The 13,261-nt window shown below is 40.8% G+C and overlaps 1 protein-coding gene across 1 annotated transcript; it reads right to left on the bottom strand.

Annotated features, from left to right (window-relative positions):
• Positions 1 to 7,296: 7,296 nt before the first annotated feature.
• Positions 7,297 to 9,341, bottom strand: LOC127529675 (protein NYNRIN-like). The gene has a single exon (XM_051934179.1). It carries the CDS (start codon positions 9,123 to 9,125, stop codon positions 7,938 to 7,940), a length of 1,188 nt encoding a protein of 395 aa, XP_051790139.1. The 5' UTR covers positions 9,126 to 9,341; the 3' UTR covers positions 7,297 to 7,937.
• Positions 9,342 to 13,261: the final 3,920 nt, after the last annotated feature.

Below are 13,261 nucleotides of genomic sequence, written 5' to 3' on the forward strand. Positions count from 1 at the left end.
GTATTAGTTTCATAGTAGATCCACACAAGGTGAAAGGCACCCAGGGTACCAATCATTTAGATTTAAATTTACCATATTTACAGTAGGTAACTTTTTTATGCTGATTTTGTAGACAACCTATTTAATTTTTTTAGATAGATTCAGACTCCTGTAGCAGTCATATTGACTGCTGCATGAGCAAGACAGAAAAAAATAGCACATGCCGCACAAGCTTGTGACATTTCATATCACCTGCATGTCGCTCCCCACCTATTTGTCTTCGTGTGGAACAGTAGTTTGAATGGCAGCATGCTGAGTCAGAAAGAGCAGAGAAATCCCAAGGAAAATCCTTCAATTACTTCAGTAAAATTACCAGTTACTCCCAGGCTTACTGAGACAGATATAATATGTCCTGGGTCTTCTCTCTGTGGCCCATGCCTGTTGTAGCTTGAATGGTTGGCACGCAGGGGCATCAACCGGTTCCCAGATTGCCAAGATCTTCTCCATTTTTCATGCAGACCGAGCCTGGAAACCTTGCGCAGGGTCCTCATTTTGGCTGCTTGTACTCTTATTCTTTCAGTTTCTACCTGGATATCATGCCCATGGGTAAAAATGGGATTTTAGGCCAATTAGGAAATTTTCTCTGAAGACTTAGTTCTAGCTCTAACACTACAGTTTGGCACAAAAGCTGCTATACTAATGAATTAGCCAATCTCACATTCACCTTTATCTGTAATCTTGAGGAAGAGTTTGAGTTAGCTGAGCTCCTCTGCCTTGGTAGGTGCTCACCCCTTACCTCCAGAGCAAGTCATTCATTTCCAGGAGAGTACTATGACCTCCCCCTGACATTATCACACTTGGATATCAAACACACCAGTGAGCACCAGAGATCTCTACATACTCCAGTTACATTGTTAACCTGTCCATGAAACTCATAAATGGGAGATGCAACAAAATGCGTTCTTGGATGTTATACTGTGCCCACGTGAAAAAACTGACATGCTAATGAGGCAAACTCAACACTCTCTGAATGACAGAGAGCACAGACCCTTAAACCCCATAATTTTATAGCACCTTTTTAAGATACTATGAATTATAGTAACCCTGTAATAAACCTTCATCAAATCCCCACTATGCATGCAATCAGTATTGGCATACTCCCACCCCGGCTTAGATGTCTCTGCAAGGATTAAGAGTTGGGCCGCTGTTCTACTACCAAGATGGAAGTTGCATTGCACCTCCTAAATCTAATGTCTGACTACTGGTGTGAGACTCCATTCCAGTACTTTGGCCCAGGCTGTTCCAGGGAGAGTACACAGTGTGCTCAGTAAGTGAAACATGGGAATCTGCTTTTTCACCTTTTATCAATGTGAACAACACAGTAAAGAAAAAAAAATAGTATTTTTGTTTTGTTTATAGAAATTATAAATACCCCAGTTAATACTACAGTATGTATAATTCAGAGTAAGGCTAGCATATACCAGACACATGATCTTCCAAAATTAGTTTTTAGCTTCATAATATGAAACATCTCTTGCCTATATAATAGAATCAGTCAGAAGTAATTAACGATAAATTTGCCTTTGATATGCTAGTTTTGGCAAAATAAGTGGCCTACATCCTTGGGTTTTTGCCATGGTGGGAACCACTCACCCTTCAGTCATGGTGCCTATAAAAGTGGAAGTTTTCACATTTTATGATTTGATTTAATTTGGCATTTTTGACAGTGATGAAGTGATTATAGATCTCCACAAAGTGGTCTAAATGAATTACAAAAATAAAAATGTATTGACTCCCTTCAAGTCAGTATTGATTAGATGCACATAGCCTTAAGCCTGTGTGCTAGCCTGCCCATTGCTGATGATTCTGTATGTACATTGGCAGAATAATAAGAGGCAGACAGTGCATAAAAAAAGTTGCACAAAAAATGTTATGACTGGAGAACAAAATTATTTGTAGGCTTTATTTAGTTAGTTACTAATCCAGAACGTCTAAAATATCTAAATGTGTTGATACTCTCAAACTACAGGTGTAATGCCTTTTAAGTCATTTTGACTTGACTATTTCATCCAATTACACTAACCCCTCTTCTACAGAGCACACAGTTGGGGATTAGGGTTATTTCCACATCCTGTAGAGAAGCTCCAGAGTAGGACAGAGACCACCCTTAATCAGGAGGTATGGCTTCTGAATCAGTACAGTAGAAAGAGCCTAGAATGTATCTACTTTGTGTTTTTTAATCTCCTGTTCAATCTCAGTTTTGACCCCAGATAAAGAAGTAACACTCCTTGCCTTAGGCACTTCTTTTGTTGTTTAAATGTGCCCCATCGACTCCTGTCACCCACTAAACCCAATGATTTCCCTTGCAGATAAGTGGTCTCTCGCAGCTTTTTCAGGCTTTAAGTACCACAAGAAGAGCAGTTTCAAACTGTATACCAATTACATGAATTTGCGTGTATATAGTACATGACTAGGGAGGCACGGTGGCGCAGTGGGTAGTGCTGTTGCCTCGCAGTTGGGAGACCTGGGGACCTGCGTTCGCTTCCCGGGTCCTCCCTGCGTGGAGTTTGCATGTTCTCTCCGTGTCTGCGTGGGTTTCCTCCGGGCGCTCCGGTTTCCTCCTACAGTCCAAAGACATGCAGGTTAGGTGGATTGACGATTCTAAATTGGCCCTAGTGTGTGCTTGGTGTGTGGGTGTGTTTGTGTGTGTCCTGCGGTGGGTTGGCACCCTGCCCGGGATTGATTCCTGCCTTGTGCCCTGTGTTGGCTGGGATTGGCTCCAGCAGACCCCCGTGACCCTGTGTTTGGATTCAGCGGGTTGGAAAATGGATGGATGGATAGTACATGACTAACACAGAATATGATCCAATCAGTCAAACTTTTTTTTACATCTTATATTTATAAATATGTCAGATGTTCATAATCTCAGAATGCTATTCAATTACTGTAAAATCTTACATATAATGAGCCCGAATTATACTTGTTTTAGTTCACTAAAAATGAGGGAGTGCATTATACGTGAGACATAATTTTAATTAGGTATTTTCAATAAGCCTGCACAGTTGGAATGTAGGTACTTGAATTCATTATGTGTATAAAGTGCTTGGTTCCGCCTATGGTACCGCTTTGCTGTTGGGTGGAGCTGCGTTACAGATCTCCCCTCCCACTTAAGATGTTGGTGCTCATCTTGCACCAGCTGCTTAGTCCTTACTCGCATTATACCACATTATAGTCAGTAGTTTTGACTTGATCAATGGACTTGATAGTAGTGTGTAGGTGGTCATCGTGTTCCTTCAAGTACTGGTAGGTTAATAATTTTAATACCGTCTGGCATTTTAAGCTCTTAATATAAAATCAAGGAGAAGTTGAACTGCAACAGAAAAACTGTTAGTAATAAAATATGCAGAAGCTAATAGCAATTGATCAGAAAGTCACCATTTTTGTATTCCTGAGTCAAACAACTGATTATGGCGCAAAAACAAAGAGCTGTTGAAAGCATTACCTGCTAATAAAACAGGCAAATTATGGGGCCCAAAAAGTTTTCCAGACCTAGAAAAAGAATTAACGGACTGGGTAACAAATAGGAGGCTACAGGGAATTGATGTTTCATGCATTGAAATCAGACTTAAAGTTTTGGATCTTAAAAAAAAAAAAATCTTTTGTGATGGCAACAGATTTTAAAACATCTTATGGATGCGTGTTTTGTTTTATGAAGTGGGATGGTCTTTCAGTTCGTAGATAAGAACTACCATCACGCAGTGTCTTCCAGATGATTCTAGAAAGTTGATTCTGTTCATTGACTTCCTCAGTCTCAGTTGACTGCAGGTTTCTCCAACCTTATAAACAGTACCTTGGCCTAATGATCAAACTAGCACCATTAACTAACAATGGGCCGTGTGATCAATGATATGCAAATTGTCCATTGATCAATGACCATGAGTACCATTCACAGAGAGTTGGGGAATGGCTGCAATCACCTCATTGCAAGATGGTGAAAGATGTACCCTTAGGCCCCCTCCTCGGCTCAGAGATGGTCGTTCCTTTTTCACGTAAATGGCCTCCTTGACTCCTTGCTCAAACCAGCGTTCCTCCCTGCCCAGGATGTGCACATCTTCATCACTGAAAGAGTGACCACTGTCCTGTAGATGTAAATAGACTGCGGAGTCCTGGCCTGACGAGGTAGCTCTTCTGTGTTGTGCCTTCCGCTTCGCCAGTGGTTATTTGGTTTCACCGATGTATGATTCATGGCAATCCTCTTGGCACTTAACTGTGTAAACTATATTACTCTGTTTGTGCCGGGGCACCCGATCCTTGGGGTGAACCAATTTTTGCTGGGTTTGAAAGCCACCGAGACCTGGGGCCTCATGTATAATGCCGTGTGTAGAATTCACATTATAACATGGTATACAAACAAAAGTGGAAATGTGCTTACGCACAAAAAAATCCAGATGCATAAATCTGTGCGAACATCAACTTCCACGTTCTTCCGCTACATAATCCCGGTCAGTGTGAAAAGTAATGCACATGCACGTGCCTGCTGACCCGCCCCAACTCCTCCCAGAATTACGCCTCTTTGAATATGCAAATCAATGTAAATAGCCCTTAAGCTCTGCCTTCTGTGAAAAGACAATGGCAAAAGTATGGGGGGAAAATAGAAGAATTTCAGTGAATACCAAGTGGAGGCAAGGAAAAACGTACTATTTGTTGGTTTAAACAGTGATAAAATCAACAAAAGGAAGTTGATCGAGTGACATAGAGTGTCGGAGAAGCTCGAGAGTTCAAGTTCACAAAGTCGCATAGTGCCCAAAATAAAAAAGAAGCAGTCAGATATCAAAGTCACCGTGAAAAGGCAAGTTGTAGCCCACCGAAAGCTTATTAGGGAACAGAGAAAAAAAAATAGACACACAGTGGGGGAAAAAAGCATGAAATGTCAACTTTAATCTCGTAATTTCCGCTTTAATCATGTAGTTTATTTTGTCATTAAAGTAGAACATCATAAACTTCATCTTAAAATCATTTAATTTACCAGTTTCTCAAATCCCAACGTAACTAAAGTAGCACGTTAAATGCTTTGTTTTGTATTTGATCTTCTATGTGCTCTATGTGGTCGCTGAAAGTTGGAACCGACAGGAGACAGACACCAATTTAAAGAAAAACACAATTTCTTTATTCTTGGTGGCAGAGAGACTTGCAGCATCTGCTTGCTCAAGTTGCTACAGGCAGCTAGCCTGCTAGCAGGAAGGAGAGACTTCCTTTAATATTCAAGCTCGTTGACAAGGAAAAAAAAAGAAACGCAGCAGTTCATTTTGAGGTCATACATAGATCATTATAGCTTGTGGTCACACCCTTGATTGGAACATACAAGAGCGCACAGTGTTTCTAACAGTTAAAAGAGTTATTACCACTTTCACAGTCTTAAGCAATAGCCCTTGTAAGCATCAATACACACAAGATCAATAGCAGCGATCTCCCAGCTACTGTAACTGTCTCGGGATGTGTGCAACCTGAGCAGATTTAGACAATACTCATTTCCTCATTCTTCCTGCACGCACATAGCTTATACAATATCAAAGATTACATAAAAGTTAGTTTAGTACATTACATTAACTATAAGAAATTATATGCTTATAGCTTTAGTATCTGAATTAGATTACATTTGTTCAGTTAGCTTAACACATTCTTATTTAATACATAAGTGTCATGCTTCTTATAGTTCTATTAGCATCAAACTTTTATTATTTGGAAAGACTGAACCACCTTAATTCTAAATATTCTTTCTCAATTCCCCCCTCTGCACATAAAATGTGCACATTAAATAAATCAGACCCAGTCAATGGGAGCAGTATCATCATATTCAGGAGGTGTTGTAAGTTCCAGGAGCAAAGGGTTGTAATAGGGGTCCTGGGAATTGTGGGCATGGAGAAAATAGGCTTTTGTGAGGGAGGTGTCAATGAGCCTCTTAAGGAGGCCGTGAATACAGGGGATGTGGCAGCAACCACAAAGCATGAAAACTGCCAGAGAAATAAAGACAGTTATGAGAATAGTTTTAATCCAACCGGCCCAAGAACCGAACCATTTTTGGAAGAGTTCATCAAGAGGGTTAGCTATTCCAGAGTTTTCTGCTAATTCGATAGATAGGGAGGTGAGGCCAGCTAAAGCACGGGTAATGGAACTGGCAGGGGCAATGTTGTTAGGAATAAAGGTACAGCAACTGTTGCTGAACATAACACACACAATCCTCACTTTTCAGTTCGGAGCATTTCTAGCGTGTACTTCCTGACATTAAGATACACTTGAAAGGGCAACCAGGAAAGTTATGTGCACCCTTAAAATATCACAATTAAAAAGGTTATTGGGAAGGGATACAACTAGGAAATAGGGGTTAGCAGTGGCATATTCATAACAAGAATCTGTTCTTAATTGTGTAACAGTAACCTTCAACCACTTATATCACAGATTATCCTCTGAGAAAAAAGGAATAATCCCTTGACAGTGTCCCAAAACAGAAAGTCCAAAAAATAAAAAAAACAGCAACAACCTAATGATTCAGTCCACTTTTTACAGTGAGATATGTGTATTCAAGAAAGGAGTAAACCCTGATTTAATTATAGATAACCTTGTTTTTAAATCATGCTCCTGGACTTCCCACGGATTGTACCCCCAGTCCTGAGTTCCAGTGTTTGCAAACACGCCACTCCAGCTTGAACATTCAGACAGGCTGGAGGAGGAGCTTGAATCAGATTTATACCAGGGTCGAGTCACACAGACGTATTTTTCAGACCATTTCCATTTGTCTTGTCTGCCCAGTGTGCAGGGAACAACCGAGCAAAAGTCAACCTGTGCTGAGGATGTTTTCCAGAGTGAAACAACACCCAGATTGCAAAAATTATGGGTGCCATCTTTTGCAGTGTGAGATGTGGATCCAAGCAGGAAGTCCTTCAACCTTAACGGTGTGGGGTGTAGATAGCAGCACCTGGAATGGTCCCCTCCAGCGAGGTTGATGCCAATGTTTCCTTCAGGTGTCTCTGACCAGTATCCTGGTTCCAAGGGGTATCTAGGACTCTGTCGGTGGGGGACCAGTCCGCCAAGCCTGGTTAACCTGTTTGTGGACTTCCTTCATGGAGGCTCAGAGACCTGTAAGACTGGAGAGTAGATCATTGTCCACAGTATGCTGAGTGACATTTCCGATAACCATGCCAACGGGCATGGGGCGTCCAGTTAAAATTTCAAAAATCAACAGTCTCAACTGCCGATGTATCCTTCCTCTCAACCCCATCAAGGCCAGGGGTAGAGTATATGGCCAGGTTAAGTTTGTCTACTCACAGATTTTTGCCAGTTTTGATTTTAGGGTGCCATTGCACCTTTCTACAATACCTCCAGTTTGGGGATGGTATTTGCAGTAATGATGTACATCTATCTGGAGCCAAGTAGTCAGCTCATTTATTACAGAATTCACAAAGTGGATACTGTTATCGGTCTGCAGTTTCTGTGGTATTCCCCATCTTGGAATGATTTCTTTTATCAGAGCTTTGGCCACAGTTTTTGCATCTGCATGTTTAGAGGGAAAAGCTTCCACTCATTGGGAGAACACATCGACAATTACCAAGGAATAACGGTAGCCTTTAGACGGTGTTAACTCAATGAAGTCCATTTGGAGGTGTTCGAATGGACCCATTGGGTTAGGAGTGACGGTGGGGCTTACCTGAGTACCTTTACCTATATTAAACCTTTGGCATAGTGCGCATCGTCGGCAGAATTGTTCAGCATATGTAGAGAACCCTGTGGTTTCCCAATGCCGCTCGACATCCTGAGTCATAGCATCTTTTCTTGCGTGATCCAGGCCGTGTGCAATTTTTGCCATTCCTGAAAAAGAAGCCTTTGGGAGGAAAGGTTTGTTAGTTTGCTTATGGGTCCAGACCTCATCAGAGAGGGCCTTCTCGGGACCACTTTATCCTTTCTCAGTCAGTGGCAGCGCTCTGTAAAGAAATAATTTGATTATCAGGGTCTTTGTCATCCTTCTGTTGGAATAAAGAGACTGGTGTGTTATTATAGGCGGCCTGTTTAGCAAAGTGTTCAGCCAGTTCGTTTCCTTGGTTGACTGGGTGTTGTTTCCCAGTATGGGCTTGGCATTTAACTATTGCCAGTTTCGATGGTTTTGTTATAGCTTCGAGAAGAGATTCCACTAATTTCTGATGTTGTATGGTCTTACCAGTACTGGTTTTGAATCCCCTTATTTTCCATAATGCCCCATGATCATGGCAGACTCCAAAGGCATATCTGGAATCTGTGTAAATGGTTATGACCTTCCCTTCTGACAACTGGCAACCTCGGGTGAGAGCTATTAGCTCAGCTGCTTGTGCACTTAAACTAGAAGAGATTTGATTTGCTTCAAGTAAGTGGTCTCCTTTGACCACTGCATAACTGGTGGAGAGTGTTCCGTCATCTAATTGCAAGGAACAGCCGTCCACATAAAGTACTTCTCCTGTTTCTAGTGGAGTTTCCTGGAGGTCCGGGCTGGGTTTCAGGACCTTTGTTATCTCATCATGGCAGTTGTGTGGTCCCCCTTCTCCCTCAGTGGGAAGTAGGGTAGCCGGATTCAGAGTTGAGCATCTTTCAATAGTGACATTTGACAGGGTACAGAGTACATTTAGATAGTGTATTGCCCTTGCAGTAGTGAGATGTGAGGTTTTGGCCTGGACTAAGATGGAGTGAACAGCGTGAGGCACTTTTACTGTCAGGGGACTCATGAGTACAATATCCATGATTGCCAGCACAGCCTCCGTTGTTGCTGCTACTGTTCTAAGACAAGTCGGAAGTCCCGTGGCCACTGGATCCAGTTTTTTCGAAAAATAAGCTACTGGCCTCTGTTTTTCTCCATGGAGTTGTGTTAATACTGCATTCATATATCCCCCCTTTTCGTCCACGAACAGAGTGAATGGACGAGAATAGTCAGGAAGTTCTAAAGCAGGCGCAGAAAGTAGTGCTCTTTTTAAATCACAAAGAGCCTTCTCAGCCTGCTCATTCCACTGTATGTGGCCAGAAAGAGGAAGGTCGACAGTTTTGGCTAAATTTTGTAAGGGCTGTGCTCTTTCAGAAAAATTTAGGATCCATTGTCGACAATAACCAAGAATGCCTAGTATAGACATAACCTGTTGTTTTGTGACTGGTCTTGGAAGATTTTGGATGGTGGTTATGCGGTCTTTTGACAGAGCTCTGATACCACAAGTGATGTCATGCCCCAAGTACTTGACAGTGGTTTGAATCAGCTGCAGCTTTGTTTTAGAGACTTTGTGGCCATTTTCCGCAAGATATCTTAATAATGATTCCGTATCTTGCGCCCATGCTTCCTCTGTATCACTACAGAGCAATAAGTTGTCGACATACTGTATTAATGCACTTCCCTTGCAGTCAAATCATGACCCAGGTATTTCACTTATCACATTGTGCACGTTTTGTGTTTTCTCCGAAGGAAACTTCAAATATCCATTGTCAACCCTAACCCCACCATCTCCAAGCAATTGCCCTATCCTAGCTGATGATGTGCACCCTTCCAGTGATATTTTTTCTCTATAGATCTTTATTTAAGTACTAAATGACAGGAAAAAACATTAAGACAAGAACTAAACACCTTCCTTTTTGTGTGAATTGTACCAGTTTCTTTGGAAGCAAAATATAATTTACTTCACAATTTTTTTACAAAGTGAAACATTGAGTTTATCTGTAAATTCAGTTTTGTGCCAACAATTTTGTTCTAATATCAATTTTACATGAAACATTTTGCTGCAAATTAAATTCAGTGTAAATCATTTCACTTGTCACTACTGTATATATGATATTGCTGCCCATGTGACTTGTTAATCCATTTTGGGTTATATTTGTAACAGCAGCCTATAACCTGCAGATGTGTAGTGCAGCATTTAGATTATCCACACTGTTACTTTTATAGCATAATATTTGTATGTGATTATCAACATCTTACAAGAAATAGGCATACACTGGACTGGCATCTGGAACAATTAATTAAATGGGTAAGTGAGATTTTTGAAGAATGAAAAACGTCTCTTGAATATTTAAGCAATTTTAAGTAGGGCAATTCTTATTGTCTGGTGTATTTAATGCATTTTACTTCTAACTACCTTGCTTGACACACTTTGAAATACTAATCTGTCAGGTCTGGGAAAGATTAGCACATTAAAGGTCACAAATATGTTTGTGTTCAATGCCCAATACCTTTTGGAAGTTTCAATCAGGAGACTGCCAAACTATTTTTAAATTTGCAAAGCTGCCGTCCAGATATTCTGTGTATGCAGAATACATTGTAAGAGTCCAGCTGTTTTCTTTTTGCTGAAGATGTCCCAAGGCCCTGATGAAAGCAGGTAATACTGATGAGTGCAATGCTACTGGGAGTTTAAATTACATCCCTTTAAATCCAATATTGTGGAAAAAAGCCTTTGGTAATGCTTTTTAAAGGCCACTTGGGCGAGACATTTCAGTATAGTTAAATGGCAGGACCAGATTTCCTCCTCATACTTCCTCTTTTTGTAATAAAGCAGTACCAACTATTAGTCTCACTTTAATCACAAAACCAATCCAACCTTTCCTTTCACCCTCAAGGTAGTTCTGCAAAAACATTATAAAGTGTTCTTTGAGACCAACCACCATTTTGTTATCAGTCTACCTGTGAGGGCCATGCTGGTATGATGGGGTCACTGAACTGAACAACTTACTTTCCACCTTCTTTGTTGAGATTAGAAAGCATTACAAAGACACATTCGGAATATCTGCCTGAAGTATCTGGCAGTGGCAGTCCAATAGTGCCTCCTTTGGCCAGCTTTAGTACCCCAGGTTACTTCTGTCTCCCTGCTGCGGTGACATTTAGAATGATTCTGGACAGCTGCTGAACAATGTATGTCTAAACGGCTTCTCATTTGGCCAGATTTAATATTACAGGTTACTCATTACTTTGCAGGGATAACATTCTGAAGGTTGGTTTCGTCCGTTTATAGGAGATGGACATCTGAAGCAGAGCTCCGCTAGCAGCGGCTTTATTTTCCCATGTATTTCATATTATTTAGAGGTATCCTGTATTTAACCCGACCAAGGAACTTCCACTACAATATACAAGCATGAGTAACAAAAAGAAAAGTCAGAAAGAACCGGAAAAGAAACTTAAAGCTGTATCAAAGTCTGGACAGACTTCCGGCCTGAGTGCAAGTGCAAGGTATGGCCTCACGCAGACTGACCTGGAACAGGTAGACGAATGCGCAGAATTCCTGGGACCCCGCTCCATTGTATTGTCTCCAGTCGAGAGTGAAAATGGGAGCGAAGGTGCAAGTGATACAGGTCGTGATGGATTGCCGATTTCTGAGGATCATTCGAGACTAGAAAGGGCTCTGCAGGACGTGCTCTCATCTACTCATCGCGAGCCCGCAGCGCCTGCTGTAACAGGAGCTGCATTTCCACTCGCGGAGCACGAGAGCCGAAGCGAACTGTCCGAACTGAAAACTGAACTGAAAGAGATGATCGCTACACTGGCCACTGCCATGGTTACGGCCATGAATGAGCTTAAGAAAGATAACACGAACGATCTTAAGAAGGTGGCCATTGAGCTCAAGAAGGATAACAAAGATAAGGAAACGCGTCTATTTAAACGTTTTGACGTGAACTTTAAAGGCATGTTGGAGAAATTAGTGGAACACATTGAAGAAACTAATTCCAAACTGAAAAGGCTTGATGACCATATTAATGACGTTTCAGATCAGCTGGAAGACGTTAAGCAGGGACTCATGGCTCGAGTGGAAACAGCGGAACAACTGGCGTCTAACGCCGATGAAAAAGCCACAGCTGCGAACTCGGAATGCAAAAAACTTGGAGACAGACTTGCAGCCCTGGAGGATGGGTGCAGAAGAAATAATATAAGAATTGAGGGTATACCTGAGAAACGAGAAAGCTCAAGCCCAGTGAAATTTGCAGTAGAATTACTGTCTAAAATAATTGGAGATGACTTTAAACTCGACATTGAGATAGCCACGGCTTATCGCACAAAGATACCAAGCGCCTTTAAACCTAGATCTTTTATTGTCCGCTTCGAGCGACTACGATGTAAGCTCGATGTGATGGCACTTCTCAGACGCAAGCAAGAGATTATATTCGAAAATAATCTTATTCGTATTTTTCCCGACTTCTCACCATCAACAGCTGCAAAACGCAGATCCTACATCGACATTAAAAAGTTGCTACGGAAAGCCGATATCAAATACAGCCTCTTGTATCCCGCCAAACTTAAAGTGGAAGTTCAAGATCAACATTATATTTTCTTAAGCAAAGAAGAAGCTGAAAAAGAACTAAAGAAGCTGTTTCCGACACTTTTTTGAAAGTTAATAAGGAGCCATATTCTATCAAGGCACGGGAAGGACCTATGATCTGCTCTCTGGATCCATGTTTAAAGAGACTGGTATTATAATTATACATCCCTTTTTTTTTTTTTTTTCTTTCTTTCTTTATCTGGACTTTATATGTTTATGTTTTAATCAGAGTTATAGAGTTATAGACGTGAGTGTGAAAATGTGGAAGTAATTAAAGTAGGATTCGTTTTTTATTTTTTTTTATTTTACTATACCTTAAAGTAGACTGTTTAACTTCATACCCTTGGTTTATTGCTTTTTCTACTATCTATACTATTACCATTATACTATTACAGTAGGAATTACCAGGTTTATCCTAGACTAGTTTTTAAAATCATTCCCAGGGTTGTTTTCTTTTTTTCTTTTTTTTTTTTTAATCTTAATATCTTAACTTAAAAGTGCTGAAGATTATTTCAAGCTTAAATATTGTTAATGAGAACATCTTCGGCAGATAGTATTAAGAATTTAACTGCAAAAGATATCTCTGTTTTAATTCTGTAATGCCGTTGCAGGGTGGGGTTTGTTTTGTTTTGGACGTGCTCTGTCTCTTCGTATGTCAGAGGACTGGAACATCGCGAAGTGGGATCTAGCCTCATGTGGGGAGGCAAAATGGGGGGGTGGGGGGATAAAGGGGGGAGAGAAGGATAGCAGGTTATATCTAATCTATTCTTGTAATTCTTATAATTATAAATATCAATGCAACAATAGGCTAAAATGCAATAACTCATGGGGAATCTTGAAACTAAGATTAAAACTGCCATATTACCAATTAAAACTATAAATGACATTAAAAACTCAGAATCAATGTCTCCATGATGGGACAGTTAACTTTGTGAGCTGGAATGTTAAAGGCCTGAATCACGAATTAAAGAGAAAGA

This window comes from Erpetoichthys calabaricus, chromosome 11 (assembly GCF_900747795.2).
Source record: "Erpetoichthys calabaricus chromosome 11, fErpCal1.3, whole genome shotgun sequence".
NCBI lineage: Eukaryota > Metazoa > Chordata > Cladistia > Polypteriformes > Polypteridae > Erpetoichthys > Erpetoichthys calabaricus.